This window comes from Microcaecilia unicolor, chromosome 3 (assembly GCF_901765095.1).
Source record: "Microcaecilia unicolor chromosome 3, aMicUni1.1, whole genome shotgun sequence".
Taxonomy (NCBI): domain Eukaryota; kingdom Metazoa; phylum Chordata; class Amphibia; order Gymnophiona; family Siphonopidae; genus Microcaecilia; species Microcaecilia unicolor.
Window position 1 is genome coordinate 85,240,470 of NC_044033.1, and position 18,245 is coordinate 85,258,714.

Consider the following 18,245-nt stretch of genomic DNA (forward strand, 5'->3'; position numbering starts at 1 on the left):
AGTGTAACTGGGTACATACACGCATATGCATTTAGGCACATAGGGCCCAATATTTAGACTGTGCAAGTTAGCCTGGCTAACTCCCTCAGTCGGCGCCCGGATATTCAATGCCGGGCTGTTTCTGATGACCAAAATATTTGGTTTATTTTGGACTGGTTTGAACTTAACTGGCCAAGCCAATATCCAGCGCTGTCAGTTAAGTTGGAACCAGACAAAGATATTCCGCCATAATTGACCACCAAATATAGCCGGCCAGATGCTGAATATTGGCGGTGACCAGCTATGTCACATGTCATCTGAATAGCTACTAAGTGCTAATAGTCAACTAAGATAGGCTATCTCACCAGGCAATGTGAAACCAACGCTACCGTGGCTTAGTAAAATACCCCTAAAACAGGTCTTGGATTGTCTGACTTCAATAAAGATTGCTTTGAGTACAGGGTCTACATATGCCCTGGGGAACCTGCCCTGTTTTAATTGATTTCTGATATATTAAGAACCGGGTTCTTGCGACCAATTCACTCATTTGCCCTAGTATTCCTAAATGGTCCTGGTCCATTCCTTGCCTTGCCCATTCCTGAGTGTAGGGCTAGTGCTCTTGTTGGGTTGTTTTCCTCAATCAGCTCTTCACTGAAACACAAAAGTTATTCTACAAATCTCTGTGCCTTTCCCCAGCATATTTGCCAACCCATTCATTCATTCATTCATAAAGAGGCCCACAGTTTCCCTTATCATCCTTTTATTATTAAAACACATGAAAGACACTTTTGGAGTTGTTGCTATTTTTTGTCATATTTTCTTTTGGTATTGTTTTTCTCTGATCTGATCATTCTCAAGCTCCCTTGCTTGTAGTATGTGTGCTTTCATAAGACTTAACCTTTGTTGCTTCCCCTTTCATTAGTATAAACGCAAAATCTTTTCTTGACTTCTTGATTATGCCACATGAGATTCTCATTTCTCTTCTTAACATTTGCCTCCCAAAGGCAGGCACACTTCTTGGAAACATTGTAAAATCTTTTTTAAACACCTCCCATCTCCCCTTGGTATCCTTTTCAATGAGTTCTGAGTCCCAGTTCATTAACCAGCAGACTCTGATAACCTTAAGGCCAGTTCTTTTAAACTTTAATGACCATGTTTTTCTGCTTGTTTTTTCTATTTTTGTCATCAAGGTACAACAAAATAAGTGTTTGTGAACTGATACAGCCCAGGAGAGCCCATCAAATCTCTAACCAAGAGGTTAAATGGGAGCTTAACATAAAATTGAACAGCAGCTGGTGGATTCCTGTGCATCACCGAGGGGCAGAAAAAAAAGCATTCTCCTCGTATCTTGCAGAATATTTTCACATGGTGACCCCATTGCATTAAAAAAAAACTATACCAACTCTCAGCAAGGCAACACTACAATTAAGTATGGTTGGAAAGAAAACAAAGAATACATACTGGCAACATGTCGCCCAGGATAAAAAAAGGTCCCCACCCATTGCTTATGCACTAAAGCTAGAGATGGTGATCGTAATAGTGCAGACACTGCATATAAAGATAACACGGCTGCAGCAATCTACTTGCATGTTACTGGCCACATGATGCAGATAAAATTTCAGTGCCAAAATGAACATGTGCAGTAGACATCAGCAGACAGCATATTGGAATGTATACTAAGGAGGCTAGTAGTTAAATCACTGCAATGTAGAGAAGCTATTGAGGGAAGACAACCTAAGCACAATGCGTGAACTTTAACGCCAGGTCTGAGGCAGCGAAGAACGGTAAGTTGAGAGCTCCCTGACCTGATCCCTTTCTGCCTCCAACGTTAAAAAATTACCTGGTAGTCTAGCAGACTCCCTCCCTTAGTTCACTCCCCCAAACATAAAACAATAAATTTCTGGTGGTTTAGCAGCCCCTCCCTCCCGCTGACTCAACCCAACCCTTCTGCCCTGACATTAAAACAAAATCCCTGGTAGTTTAGCAGCCCCCACAACATGATCCCCTCCTCCCCTAACTTAAAAAAAAATCCTCTGGTAATCAAGCATCTCCACCTGACCTCCCTGCCGCAGTGGCATACCAAGGACGGGGCGGTGGGGGCGGTCCACCCTGGGTGTATGCTGCAAGGGGGTGCAGGGAGCAGCCATGCGGCTATTGGCTCCGCTGGTTTCCTGCTCCCTCTGATGTTACTTCCTGTTCCGGTGCAGGAAACCGGCAGAGCCAACAGCTAAGCAACTGCTCCCTGCACCCACAGGAGGTAAGAGCGATGCGCTTGGGGTGGGTGGAGGTGATGCGCTGGGGGCACTGTTATTCAAGGGGGGGGTGATGCACCGGGGTGCGCAGCGGCAATCCGCCCCGGATGGCTCACCTAGGAGCACCACTGCCCTGCTGCCTTTTAAAAAATATCCCTGGTAGTCTACTGTACTCCCCTCCCCCACAGACCCTCCTCACCCACCTCAAAAAGTTGAAAGGTAGAAACAATGAACTGATTATCTAACTTACTCTATAATATACTCTATCATTTATTTCAGAAATTGCGATCGCTGCTACGGCATACTGTAAGCCACATTGAGTCTGCAAAAAGGTGGGAAAATGTGGGATACAAATGCAAGAAATAAAAATTCCTACTTGCTCCTGCCTCTGGTGACACTCATTCAAAATGGCGACATCTGATCCTAGCAGTGTATTGTGATATACCACCAGGGGTCAGTCTACCAAATAAGGATCAAGATAGCCAAAGTCGCATAGTTGAAAAGAGGTATAGCCATGGGCAGGGCATGAGCATTTCTAAAATCTATGTGCATTATTATAGAATACACCCTATCTGCACCTAATTTAGGCATTGGGATTTACATGGCGTAAATGGCTGCAGCTAAATTTAGTCACCTGGAGAGGCGCTTGGTGTATTCTATATATCACGTAGAAATGTAAACCTATTCTATAAAATATAGACATGCTTTAGAGTATATGCCTAGGCAGAGTGTGCATATGAGAGCTTAAAAAACATACAAGCCTGCATACAAAGGGAAAACACACACACAAAAAGTGTATATAAGGTGTGTAAACATGAATAAATATGTTGCTTAGTTAAAGAGGAAACTTGAATAACCTGGAAAAAAAGTGGTAGTTCAGATTTGCCCATTTTAAAGAAACCCTCCACCTGGTTATCACCAAGTCCGGTTGACCCTTTAATGCATGCCTTTAGTCAATGTGTGCATAGAGAGGTTTCCACATTAGAAAGGAAGAAAAGGCAAAAATTATTTAATTTTTCATCAGATGAATTCAGAGTAATGCAATCTTTAGCTAAGAATAAAGATGTGGTTATTAAACTAGCGGACAAAGAGGCGGGTTTGTCCTTGAATAGAACTGACTACATACGAGGAATCAAAAGACAACTGTCAGATCAGTTATATTATACTGTGCTTTAGCGTGATCCTACATAAACTTTACAAGAAGAGATAGGTTGTAGATACAGGTTTTCTTACACTAAAGGACAGTGGCGTTCCTAGCCTGGATGGCACCTGGGGCGGATCGCCGATGCGCCCCCCCCCCCCCCCCCCCCCGCCTGCGAAATGACACCCCCCGGGTGCACGCCGCTGGGGGGGGGTGCCGCGGCGCGTGCCTGTGGGCTCCGACTTTGCTAACTTCACTCGTTCGCTGCAGCTCCCTCTGCCCCGGAACAGGAAGTAATCTGTTCCGGGGCAGAGGGAGCTGCAGTGAACGAGCAAAGTTAGTGAAGTCGGAGCCCACAGGCGCGCGCCGCGGCACCCCCAAGCGGCGTGCACCCGGGGCGGACCGCCCCCACCTCCCCCCCTTGGTACGCCACTGCTAAAGGAAAAACTATTCCTGAAAATGAAATCTCCAGTAGTCCTGACAATGTATGTTCTACCAAAAATACATACGTCCACTACATACGTCTCTGGGAATGAGTCTGTTCTTGAGCCTTTATCTCAATTTGTTGATTTCTTTTTGCATCCACATGTACTGCTAATAGAATCGTATGTCAAGGATTCCTCTCATTTCATTAACATTTTGAACAGCATACATGATGATTTGTCTGATACCCTTTTGGTAACCATGGATATCGACTCACTATATACCAATATACCGCAATTACAAGCTCTGTTAGTCATTGAGAGCACATTAAAAGGGAGGTCGACTTACCGTTGTATACCAAATTATTTTATTTTCGACATTTGCAACTATAGCCCTCACTAAGGATTATTTTTGTTTTGAAGGCCAGTACTATCAACAGATCAAGGGCACCGCCATGGCACTCGATTTAGCAAATTTATATGTTGCTGCATTTTGAGGATTCTTTAAAAAAAAAAAAAAAGAATCCTCAAATGCAGCAACATATAACTTTGCTAAATCACCCATTTAAAAACAAAATATGCCTTTAGAAGCATTATATTGATGACAACTTCATCATTTGGAGAGGCAGCACAAAGCATTTAACAACACTTCACCAATGGTTGAACTCTAGGAACTCCCATCTTAAGTTCAAAATGAATTATCATGAGAATGAAATTAATTTTTTGGACGTATTGGTTAAGAAAACTGGAAGTGTTATTCACATCTCCGTATATAGAAAACCTACAGATCACAACATCTACTTACGGTACAACAGTTTTCATAGCAGAAACTTAAAGAAAAATCTCCCCTTATGTCAGTTTCTTCACTTACGTAGGTTGTGCAGTGACCATTTAGATTATGAAATACAAGAGGTAACCATGGCTTCCAGGTTTAAAACAAGAGGTTATCCAGATACATATATCCTTGAGGGTTTTCATAAAGCAAAAGTTGCCAATAGGGCAACTCTCTTGACCACAAGAAAGGAGAGGGTCACTCTGGAATTTGTGTGTACCTTGCAATATTCCCACTTAGCAAAAGATATAGGTAAGATTTTACATAAAAATTGGTATATCTGAGAGGGCCACAACTGTTTCAAAGCACATTTAAGAGATAACAATCTCAAGAATTATTTGGTACCATCAGTTTTACCTGAGATAACACTCTCATATGAGATGTCTACTGGTGTACGCATTCTTTAGATATGAATGAATTTACTCATCTAGTTACAGGTAGAGTGTACAAATTGGCACACACTTCAAACTGTAATAGTTCAAATGTTGTATAGATCATTATGTGTCTGTGCCCAATGCTTTATGTGAGGAAGAGTAATCGAATGGTCAAGACGAGAGTAATTGAACATCACAGTTGTATTAGTAGAAATGTGGAATCTGCCCCTTTTGTTTCCCATTAGTATCATTTTCATCATTCAATTAGCGATTTTTAATTTTTTGTGTTTAAAATAACTTGTAAAAGCTGGAGAGGTGGAAAAATTAAGTCTACTTTACTTAGGGGCCCTTTTACAAAGGCCCACCAAAAAGTGGCCTGAGGTAGTGTGGGTGCGTGTATTGGACTCGCACTGGACCATTTCTCCAGCGCATCTGGAAAAAAGGGTTTTTTAATGGGGCCAGGAAATGGGCACATGGCACAATGAAAACCAGTGCGTGTCTATTTATGGCCTGAGCCCTTAACACCAACCACTAACTTAGCGGTAAGGGCTCACGTTTTACCAGAGTCGTAACCATCCATCCAGTGTGTGCCAACTGCCAATTTCTGCCAGAAGCGCCCCCGCGGTAGAAAATAGAAAATTATTCTCTACTGCGTGTTTTCGGCACATGCCAAACTTGGAATTACTGCCAGGCACACATGCTAGCCAGATGGTAATGCTGATTTGACGCACACTGCATGAGCATAGGCCCTTACTTGCCTTTGCAAAAGGGCCCTCAGAGAGGAACAGAAGTGTATATTTCAGCTTAATACTGTTTACCCCCATGGTCTAAATGCTGATATAGATTATAGATCCTTCTTGTGAATAGTATACCTTTTTATCCACACACTTCACATTTCCATTTCTGTTTTGTATACAGCTTTTGGTTTTAACCTGTTCACTCCATACACTTAGGTTCGTTATATACATTTTGTCTGGTTTCATAAAAATCACTGTATTTTTATGACTCACATTTCTTATTCACTTTTTTTAGTGTTAAGTAATTTTATTTTTTGTTTTTATGAGCTTCAGTTCTATTTCCTCCAGTTTTTATTCATTAATGTTTACATTTTGGAAGAAGTTTTTTCAAATTGAAGCTTGGCATCATTTTTTTGTTTTCATGGCCATTTTTTACATACACTTCATATTAGTTGTATATTCTTGTTGCTTATATACTATTTTATCCGCATTTTATTTCCATTTTTTATGGTTTTAATTATCAGTGCTGGGGGGGTTCACTTTTTGTTTCAGTTATTTGTGCTGTTTTTTCTACATCTTTTCATATGGAGGCTTGATTAGGGTCACAATGATAGGCATTAGTTTCTTCCACATTTTTCAGATGGAGGTTTGGTTAGGATCATAATGAGGCTTGGCATTACTTTTTCCACATTTTTTCAGACGGAGGCTTGTTTTGGGTCATACCAAAGTTTGGTTTTAGTTCTTTTAAACTATCCCTGCCACTGTCGAGACTATTCCGCAACTGAAGATGCAAGAAAGCTTTGTGAGACTGAAAGCAAAAAGATGTAGAACTGGAGTGCCTCACTGAGCTTCTATGAGATGAAACGCTGAAAAGGTGAGAGTCCATTCCCCTGGATCTAGAGCGTGACAACTGAGAAAATTCGCTAGAAAAGTTTTGACTCCCGCCACATGGGAGGCTGAAATAGTAGTGGAGCGAATGTCTGCCCATGCCAAGAGACTCGCCGTCTCCCGTCTCAAGAGAAGAGTCTCTGTTCCTCCTTGGCGGTTGACATAAGCCACTACCATGTCATTGTCCGACAGAACTCTCACCGCCTTGCTTGTCACTAGGGGATGAAACTCCTTCAAAGGTAGACGAATTGCTCTGGACTCCAAGAAATTGATGGACTGGGATGCTTCCAGGGGAGACCAAAGGCTCTGCGCTAACCTGGCTAAAGGAAGGGCTCCCCAGCCACGGAGACTGGCCTTGGCCATTAAAAAAAAAAAACTATCAACTGTGTAGCCTGTAGAGGCATTCCTGCAGTGAGATACTCCATCCAGAACCACTAGAACAGACTGCTGCACTCTTGGGAATGGAGAGACAACCTCATCTGAAGGGATTCCATCCAAGAGGACCATCCAGATAAGAGAGAAAGTTGGAGAGACCTAATGAGAAGCCTGGCCCAGGGAACTAGCTCTATAGTAGCTGCCATGGAGCCGAGGATGAGAAGATAATCTTGAGCACAAAGAGTGCGACCGATTCTATCCGAGAAAACCATCCGGATAAGAGAAAAAGTTGGAGAGACCTAATGAGAGGTCTGGACCAGGGAACTAGCTCTATAGTAGCTCCCATTTAGCAGAGGATATGAAGATAATGTTGAGCACAAAGAACGCGACCAAGAAGTAATGCTGAGACTGCAACTTGAGAACTCTGCCCTGGGAAAGAAAAAGAAAAAACACGACCTTGCGCCATGTCGAAGATAACCCCTAAATATTCTAGAGACTGCAAAGGAATCAGACGGCTCTAGGCCACCATCACTAGGCAACCTAAGAACTGTAAAAATTGTACCCCTCGGTCTGTGGCCTGCCGACTCCATCAATAAGATTTTTTTTTTTAACCAGTCGTCTAGTAACGGGTTAACAAGAATTCCCTCTTTCTTGAGAGCTGGTGCCACCACTTGCATAAATTTGGTGGGCCCAAAACAGCAGATAGTACCCCAGAGTCGCAAACCGGAAGAACATTTGGAGACTGGTCCTGATAAGAATATGCAGATAAGCTTCCGCCAAAAACCCTCCTGCACAAAGCGCCACTATGATAGACTGAAGATCCAAGAGCCTCTGTAGAGTCTCCCCTACCTCACCTGCATTGCAGTGAGAGCGACAGGAAGACTGTAGAAAGACATCTGAGAGAAGCGTGGCGAAGTGTAAAGCAGAACCGTCTCGAATAACCTGCAAAAACCACTGGTCAGAGGTAATATGACCATAACTCAGCTGTAGAAAGTGGAAACAGGGGTCCTGAACTACAAAATCTGTCATGCACACTTGGTTTCTAGGCCAGTGCCCAGATACGAACAGAAAAAACGATGTATACAAAGGCTGTCAAGTAAATATTATTTCATCACCTAACACAAAAGGGGTGAGAACATCAGTAGAGCTAAACATGCACGCATAGAAGATGTCTCGTACACAAGAAGAAGGTATAGAGATCCCTGTCGCAGAATTAACTATAGTCCCAGATGAATTGCCAACCACTGGAGTTGCACAAAATACCATTCAGGCACATATGTTATCTATAGAAATATGTCTCAAAGTGCAATTCATACCAAGCAGTAAACGCCTGAAGATGCTGCCCCTGCAAGGAGGCCACCAGTGGCTTTTGTGCTAGAGACTAAACTTGAGAGTGCTAGAACTGAAGCTATATGAGTTAACGTACGTGGGCATTACCCAGAGATGGTGCTGGTCATGGTGCCTGAAATTATAGATACTATTCAGCAAGCCAGAGAATGATTTGAGATCTACCAGGCCATGAAACAGCAGATCCGGAGAGGATGGCTCACTAATGATGAGATGTTGCAGCCAAAGATTAGACATTTTCACAGCTTCTGTGATGAACTCACTGTTGAAAAAGTCTGATTATAAAGGTGAACTGTATGTTCCAGCCAAAAGGCAAAAGATGCTTGAAAGAATTCATGCAAGTCATATTGGTATTAATGGATGTATTTGACTTGCTGAAGAGGTACTTTTCTGGCTGTCCATGAATCATGAAATCAAGAACTTTATCCAGAGGTGCTATATATGTTCTAAGATCCAGTCGGACACTGACCGGGAACCCCTGTGCTCTCACCTGGCACCTACTAGGCCGTAGCAAAAGGTGGGAATCAACATATTTTAATTTAAGGAAGTTGAGTACCTCCTAGTAGTGGAGTGCTTGAGAAATTACTTTGAAATTCATCATCTGGATAGGAAGATGTGCGAAGACATCACATCATGTCATATTTTTCCAGAAGAGGTGTTTAATGACACTCTCCGTTCAATTCCAGAATCTGCAGAGTTTGTATGATTCTATGAATTTTGATATACAGGGCAGGATTCAGTAAATGGTGCCCAAAGTTAGGGGTCAAAAAGATCCACACTAAACTAGTATTGCAAAAGGCGCTTGCTCTTTGCGGAATACTAGCTAAGCGTGGGTTTGCGACTAAAGTTGAGCACAGGAATTACGCCTGCTAAAACCTGGTGTAATGCCAGCACCCAATTTAGGTGCAGATATGACATTATTCTATAATATTGTGCCTAACTTCTGGGAATGCCCCATGATCCACTCATACTCCTCCCATAGGGCCCCTTTTGAGTTGTACACTATGAAATGTAGGCGTTGACGTTATAGAATAGAGGCTTGGGCAGATGCATGCACAAATCCAAATTGCTGCCAATTAACTCCAATTATTGATTGTTGATGCCTCATTAACTAATTAATTTGCAAGCACATCTGCCATGTGAATCCAAATTTGGGTGATCTATATTGAATCCAGGGGACAGTGTCCTTCCCCAGATACCCTCAATGAAATGGGAAGGCAAAAAAATGCTGTCCAAATGGCAAAGTGAATTTTATAGAAAGCCTCAGAGGCATTACTCAATCCATTCCTGTGCCTACTGGATTGGAGGAATACCCCATCCAAGGCATTAGGAGATTCTCCAGTTCAAATCAACCTGGACTCTTCTGCCTACTATGAATGCTCTGCTGGAGATTCCATTGGCACATACAATTCATCATTGCCAAGAGGCAGATAAAGATAAACAGGCCTACTATTACAATAGGACAACCAAAGAAAGACCGGTCCTGAAAGAAGGCCACACCATCCGGGTTGAAATTGATGACAACAATGACTAGAGGAAGGCAGAGGTTACCAAAGAATTCCCACATCGCTCATTTTTGATCAAAACAGATGGAGATCAGAGAGGAGAAGACATCCAGACATATTTGACTAAGTCATGACTCCCCAATTGCTGTGAAAGATCTGTAGGGATACCTTTGGTTACCACCGAAGAGATACCGCACGACCCAGACATCCTACAGTGCAAAATACTCCAACCATGAGCCCAAAGAACCCAGAAGTGCTGCACTCCCCGATACCTGGGACACAGCAAGACATGGAACTGCTGCAGATCACGGTACCCACCAGGACATGTTTTGGATGAGTCATAAGAAAACCAGCTCAATATATAGGAAAACTGCTGATTGAATAGAAGAAGATGTGACAGGTCATGCTAGCACCTGTGTAAGTCTTTACGATCTCTCTAGGAAGTGGAGAGTGCAGCTAGGAAAAATACATCACTTCCTGTTATTGATGTAAGTTTTAATAAAGCAAGTAGTTGTGACTGTTCAGACACTCTCAGGCCACCTAAATACATTACAGGGCAACATGTGGAAGCCAGATTGGAAAAAGTCTTCTCTTTCCTCTTTTTCTTTCTTTGAGTCAGATCCACCATTACTGTATCTCTAAAAAAAGAAAAAGAGGACTTTTTCCCTTCAAAGTCCATCAGACTGAATTTATCGTAAAATAAACACAACCTACATAGCAAGATATTTCATCACCTTTCTCTCTCTGAGGTGAGATAATTTGCCTTCAGAAAACATTATTTGGCTCTCCAGTAGCAGTAGATTCTTTCCTTACCAGTCCTTATGATGGAGACACTTCAGAGCATCAATTAACCCCTGCTCTGGGTGGGAGAAAGGCCTCATTTCCCAGGAGTCTCCACTCTCAGAACTGTCATCACAATCTGGAGAATTCAGAATATTCACTGGCAGAGAATTAGCTAAAAGTAAAATAAAATGAAATAGGAATATCAAACACTACTACTACAACTTATCATTTCTATAGCGCTACTAAAGATTCACAGGGCCTCCGAGAAGGGGTGGCAAAGGGGAAAAATTCCCCAGGCCCATGCCTCCAAGAAGGGCCCGGCGCTGGGATCGCTCTCTCTCTCTCCTGCTTCTGACGGGCCCCGAGTGCTCGGGTCCCAACAGAAGCAGGAGAGAAAAAAACGGACCCGGGCCCCCCCTCCAGTGCTGCTCCTCGCTCACTTCTACCACCATGTTGAGTGGCTGCTTTTCCCCCTCAAGCAATGAGAGAAAAAAGCAGCCGCAGTGGCAGGGCAGGCATGGAGTGAAGAGCAGTGTTGGATTCTTCCGCTGGTGGGGATCCCCGCCAGCCCCAAGGCACCTCAGTTGCGGCAGCGACGATCCTAGGGGGAGAAGGCGGGAGTGGCAATGATTCGGGGGGTGGTTGTGATTGGGGGGGGGCAGCAGCAGCCTTGCCCTGGGCCCGGCTCAGTCTCTAGGCGGCCCTGGAGATTCATTTGTAATCAAGGCAGAAGACCCTTTCTTATATCTCATGTGCATAGTTAAGAACAATTAAAGTGAATAACTCCCATCATGATAATCATCTCAAACTACCATAAGGAAAAACAAAACAATACATATTTTTAGTGGACCATCAGAAGGTGAGACTACCAGTGTATCTGTCAGTTACACCAGGGTATATCAGTCACCACAAATTGTCATCAAACCAATTTTAAATGTCCATACATTTACATGGTTGACAGAACAGCACACACAGTACATCCTCCATTGTGCAAAGAAACCTCCCTGTTACTAATTGGTCTTATAATGAGGCTTTATTATGGAGATAACTGCTGCAATAACACAAAGGGTATTTTTCTTTTTCTTTTTTTCATATTTTATACTAAGGTCATTTTCTGTGGATATATTTCTTGTGAGAGCTGAGGAGCTGAGTAAAAGAAATTGGGTTGTTCTTTCTCTTCTCATTATTAGTTATGAAGCAACTTGTGTGCTGACATTTATTCAAACTTTTGCAGGGTCCAGTTGAGGGAGATTGAGCGGGTGAAGTGGGAGCTTCTTTAATTTTGAAGATCAGACCAGAAGGAGAGAGGGAATTCCCAATCTTTGAAAATTTAAAGAGCTCCAAGGGAGATACTGAAGCTCCATACATTCTCTTTCCTGCTGGCCTTATCTTCAAAAACAAAGAAGCTCACCCTCCCTCAACTGGACCCTGTAAAAGGTTGAATAAATGTCGGCTGGTGGTAGAATCTCGGCTGTTTCTGAACATTTATTGCCTTTTCCTAACGTTACCACAGGTAGCATTGGACTGTCCATTTTTCCACTTTTGGCTATCCTGTTTTACAGCACATAACAACTCCTTAGGCTCAGGGCAGCTTTTAAGAAAAAGGAATGAACTCAGAACTCTCAGGCTTCTATCAATCTTGCTTATCCTACCTTGGTAACTCAGCATCTGGGGGAAGAAGGGCTGGTCAAGCCCAACCTGGCATTCCTGGAGATATCTCAGCCTCCAGGCTACTAGTGTTCCTCCCACTTCTCTCAGGAAGGCTTGCAGTACATCTTGCCTAACATCAGGGGAACCTGACTGAACTCCTCCCATTTTTCCCCTGTCTGAATTCTTCCCCCTTTTTCCAGCTGCTTGGTAGCAGGGCCGGTCCAAGGCAAGATGCCGTCTGAGGCGGAGCTAACATGCCACACGCCCCTGGGCCGAGATGCCACCCCTCCCCTTGCAGCGTTTTACCTCACGGTGACGTTCCAAATCCGGCAGCAGCAGCAATTCCCATATGCTGCCATGTCGCCACCAGCACCCGCCTCTTCCCTTTACTCCAGCTGCCTGAGCCTCTGACGAAACAGGAAATTATATCAGAGAGGCAGCTGCATTAAAGGGAAGAGACAGGTATCGGTGGTGGCAGGGCAGTGTATGGGGATCGCTGCCAGGTTTGGAACATCACTGTGAGGTAAAATGAAACGAAGGAGGCGATGCTGCCCCTCCGAGGTGCCGCTCCTGATGAGTGCCACCTGAGGCCCCCGCCTCAGGTGACCTAATGGTCAGGCCGCCCCTGCCTGGTAGCACAGTGAACCTGCAGAGCTACCTTATCCTTTTCTGTTTTTCTCATTTGCTTGCCTGAATTCAGAGCAGGGAGCTTAGCTGTGCTGCTTTGTATTACTCAGGTCTTCTCCCCTGCCCCAGGGCATGGCAGGTAAGAATGGAAATGCCTTTTAAAACTGTGGGGGAATATTTCAAACCTTTCACATGGTTCTTTCAGCTTCTTAATCCAGCTACTTCTGGGGCTCCTCTATATCCATGTCACATATAGAGGAGTCCCAGAAGTAGCTTGAATGACTTTGCAGAATGAAATTCTATCATATAAGTAATGTAGAAGAATTTTTAATTTTATGTGAGATTGGGGAGATGACATTTGACATCAATGAGCTGAGGTTATTGCTATGAATGATGTCATCACATCGGGATCGCAGTCCTGGGGGTGGAGTTCCCCTGGGCATTGTTTTGCCAGTTGGGATAAAAGCTTATAAAGGGCTCTCCAAAATGTGTATAGAAAGCCTGCTTATTTACTCTTTGGTGGGATTTTAATTGGGACAAATGAAAATAATTTGCAATAACAGTTCCTGAGGAAGAATACGAAACGGGGCACCTCACTGAGATGCAGTGAAACCAGTCTGCTACCAGTTGTTCATGAAGTGAAAAGTGAATGAAGTTTGTTATAGGCTAAATTTTGAGTTTTGCAGGCACATTTTGAAGTTGAAAGAGCAAAACTGAACCTGAATTCCTAACAGTTACTAATTAAAATTATATTCCACAACATAGGACATCAAGGATGTGTGGATAAGGTCATTATATAAGCAATAGAAACTGTGTAAGGCTCTAAATTTTCTGTCTTTAAAAAAAGGGCACTGGTGAGTGCCAAGAGAATATACTGGCACACTGAGAGATTCTATTTACACACAAAAAAAAATGTTGCACTTAAGTACACCATCGAGCTCATTTTCGAAAGAGAAGGGCGCCCATCTTCCGACACAAATCGGGAGATGGGCATCCTTCTCTCAGAGCCGGCCAAATCGGCATAATGGAAAGCCGATTTTGGCCTTCCCCAACTGTTTTCCGTCGTGGGGACAGCCAAAGTTCAAGGGGGGTGTGTTCGCAGTGTACCGAAGGCGGGACGGGGGCGTGGTTAAGAGATGGCCATCCTCGGCCGATAATGGAAAAAAGAAGGGCGCCCCTGACAAGCATTTGGCCGACTTCACTTGGTCCCTTTTTGTTCATGACCAAGCCTCAAAAAGGTGCCCAAACTGACCAGATGAGCACCGGAGGGAATCGGGGATCACCTCCCCTTACTCCCCCAGTGGTCACCAACCCCCTCCCACCCAAAAAAAATTAAAATACATTTTTTTGCCAGCCTCTATGCCAGCCTCAAATGTCATACCCAGCTCCATCACTGCAGTATGCAGGTCCCTGGAGCAGTTTTTAGTGGGTACTGCAGGGCACTTCAGGCAGGCGGACCCAGGTCCACTCCCCCCCTACCTGTTGCACTTGTGTTGGTAAATGGGAGCCCTCCAAAACCCACCACAAACCCACTGTGCCCACATCTAGGTGCCCCCCGATACCCTTTAAGGGCTATGGTAGTGTTGTACAGCTGTGGGTAGTAGGTTTGGGGGGGTTGGGGGGCTCAGCACCTAAGGTAAGGGAGCTATGCACCTGGGAGCAATTTGTGAAGTCCACTGCAGTGCCCCCTAGGGTGCCCGGTTGGTGTCCTGGCATGTGAGAGGGGACCAGTGCACTAGAAATGCTGGCTTCTCCCACGACCAAATGGCTTGGATTTGGTCGTTTTTGAGATGGCCATCCTCGGTTTCCATTATAGGCGAAAATCGCGGTCAGCCATCTCTAAAGTCAACCTAAATGTTGAGATTTGGCAGACCCCGACCGTATTATCGAAATGAAAGATGGCCGTCCATCTTGTTTCGATAATACGAGATGCCCCGCCCCTTCGCCGGGCCGCCCTTAAAGATGGGCGCCCAGTTCGATTATGCCCCTCCATGTACACTTGCCATAGACTTGGTATAAGCATGTCTAAATGTACACACATTTCTGCTGACTTAGGCTAGTATTCAATAGAAACATGCATGTGTTTTATATAGATTAAGTGTACAGCACACACAAATCTGGTGCCTAATTTCTAGCGCCCAGTTATAGAATTACCCCCCTTATGGAAAGTTGTCTTAGAAATGAACTCATAGATGTGCTGAAAGATATCAAGCTTAATTACTTGCCAGCTTCCTAAGATAATTATTGTGCCAATAGTCATACTTTAAACCACTGTTGAATATCTTCCCTCCTTTCCAGGTCCACATGGACTTTTTTCAAATTGTCATACTGTGAGGAAACATCTCAGCCAAACCTAGAATCAGCAACCTCCAGGTATACAGGCAGCTGCTCAACTGATCGGCCAAAAGAGAGCGCCTTCTGCCGGTTAAATTGTAGAAGCTCTTACCTTTTCTCACCTTTAGCTGTTATCTCTCACCACTAGAGGGTGTTCATTATGATACACACCTGAAGGACGTCGGCAGGTACTGAGATCCTGACTCGTGACAGGAATGCTGGGTAAAGAAGGCCTGTCCACCCTCTTCCTTAAGCTGATGCCACCACTCGCTCGGTGTGAATCCTTCATGCTGACTGCTACTTGGATCACACCATTGAGACTACCTGAGACAGTGTCTGCAAGAGAAGGTTTGGATCAGTAAAAGCTTCTGTTCTTCTGATTTTTGAAACCACCACATATTCATTAGTGGTGACAGTAAGCGGTAAAGTAGTGCAACAGAGATTCCGTGGTCAACGAGATCCCTTCTCTGAGAAGTCAGATCTTAATTCTGTGTTTGACAGGTTATGTGACTCACTCAAGATCACACTAAACAGAAGAGGAGGGAATCAATGGCAACTTATACAACCCATTTATTCCTGGCTATTCAGGAATCAACTAAAGAGATCATGTCAAAATAAAATTAAAGCAAAGGATAATTAAAAGTACTGAAACCATCCAAGCAGAAATTAATAAAGCCTGGGCAAATATTCAGCTGGCAGAGGCTGTTTAAACACTGACTGCTCTGTCCAATTCAGACCCAAATTGACTTCTGTAATTTGATTTATGTTGCTTGTCCTAACACCATTTCAAAAAAGCTAAGAACTATTCAAAATACAGCAGTAAGACTGATCATCTCTTTAACCACTACTGATCATGATTCACCATATTTGATCCACCTGCAATGGGTTAATGCAGTGGACTTTGATCCTGGGGAACTGAGTTCGATTCCCACTGTAGCTCCTTGTGACTCTGGGCAAGTCACTTAACCCTCCATTGCCCCTGGTACAACATAAGTACCTGAATATATGTAAACCACTTTGAAAGTAGTTGCAAAAACCTCAGAAAGGCCATCTATCAAGTCCTATTTCCCTCCCTCCCCCCCCCCCCCCCACCTTTCCTTTTGAAAGTAGAGTGATGTTTAAATTTTATTGTTTTTTGTTTAAAGATCAGCATGGGGTAGTACCCTATTATATGTATGATTTATTCTGTTTTTGTCAGAATTCCAATTATTCTTTACGTGATATCCACTATTTTAGTTTTCCCAGTTCTAAAGGTAAGAAGTCGAAGCAATTGACAACTTCATCTTACGCATATCAAGTTGCTAAATTGTGGATAGAACTTCCTACTCAGATCAGATATATATCTGATTATCAATAGAAATAAAACAAAATAAAACATGGAAAATAAAATAAGATGATAACTTTTTTATTGGACATAACTTAATACATTTCTTGATTAGCTTTCGAAGGTTGCCCTTCTTCGTCAGATCGGAAATAAGCAAATGTTGATAGATGACAGTATATATAAGTGAAACATCAAAGCATTCCAGTGACAGTCTAACAGGATGGGGGTGGATAGGTGAGAGACAGTAAGCGGCACAGGAAGGAGGGTGACAAAGCAGTACGATTTTCAAGGCAGTACAATTTTATGGTTTATAATGGGCTAGAAAACCCAGATCTTTGTTAAGTCCTGTCTGCTGGGTGTCAAAATATTTAATCATTCTGACTTCAAAGGTCTTACGTTCCTGTATTGTTTAAAAGTTCCCTTTTAAGATTCTTACCTTGAAGTCACTGGTACAGTGTTCTGGTTTTGTAAAGTACTGCCCCACAAGCGTGACATCTTTATTAGTACTGGCATTTTTCATATGGTGTCTATGTAAATTAAATCTCTTCTTTAGCATCTGACTAGTTTCTCCAATGTAGCAGCCTTCGTTACATTTTTTACACTGAATGATATATACCACATTGGAAGATGAGCACGTGAAAGATTCCTTAATGCTGAATATTTTTCCTTTGTGAATGACAGTGGGGTCCTGCGAAATGTTTTGGCATAGTTTGCAGCTGGATATATTGCAAGGATGTGTGCCATTCTTTTCTTTTTGAGTCTGTGTTGGGAGCTTACTTCTAATTAGTTTGTGTTTTAAGTTGGGTGGCTGTCGGAAGGCCAGCACTGGGGGGGATGGGAATATCTCTTTTAGTAATTCATCCTCCTGGAGTAGAGGCTACAGATCTTTTATGATTTTTCTTAATTTTTCCAGCTGTGGGTTGTATGTCACTATAAGGGGGATTCTGTCTGTGGTTTTTTTTACAATTTAACAATTCCTTCAATACATACCATCCTACAATCAGATTCAAAATTGACTACTCCCCAGAAAAAGTCAATTTTTTGGACACCACAATCTCAATCAGCGATAGATATATACAAACATCCATATACAAGAAACCTACAAACAAATGCAGCTACCTCCACAACGCCAGCTTCCACCCTTCACATAGAAAAGATACATTATTTACAGCCAAGCCAGAAGATACCACCGTATGTGCTCTGACCCAGGGGACATTGACAGACACCTTGAAACCCTGACTGCATCCTTCGAACAGAAAGGCTACAACCCCAAAATAATCTCCAAGAATATTGCCTCCTCCCTCAAAACACCCAGGGAAAATCTGCTACAGTACAAAGAAAAAAAAGCCACAGACAGAATCCCCCTTATAGTGACATACAACCCAGAGCTGGAAAACTTTCTAACTTCTTGGGGAGATACTGTGCCAGACCTCCTTCTATAGTGCTGGGGTGAAGAAAGACCATTATTTTGTTTACTTTCAAAAGCGTGTTCTGTTTGTATTTACTAGATTCAAAGTTCCTACCAGATGGTATTTGGTAGATTCTCTCACAGTGTGTAAAAAGCAGATGCTTTATCAACCACGGACCTCAAAGCTTCCAAGCCTGGCAATTCTAAACAGAATAAGTGTTCCTTTCAAAGAGCGCCAACGCTATATCTGGAGCTATATTCTTATCA

At 43.2% G+C, this 18,245-nt stretch overlaps 1 protein-coding gene across 5 annotated transcripts in view; it reads right to left on the reverse strand.

Annotated features, from left to right (window-relative positions):
* TOGARAM2 (TOG array regulator of axonemal microtubules 2) overlaps positions 1 to 18,245 on the reverse strand; it is a 161,589-nt gene that overhangs the window by 38,361 nt on the left and 104,983 nt on the right. For all 5 annotated transcript variants that reach the window (XM_030196134.1, XM_030196133.1, XM_030196129.1 and 2 more), the window contains 2 exons: positions 15,418 to 15,582; positions 10,666 to 10,807 (listed from right to left, as the gene is read on the reverse strand). In XM_030196134.1, coding sequence (XP_030051994.1) covers positions 10,666 to 10,807; positions 15,418 to 15,582 — 307 coding nt within the window. The remainder of the gene's footprint in view (positions 1 to 10,665; positions 10,808 to 15,417; positions 15,583 to 18,245) is intronic.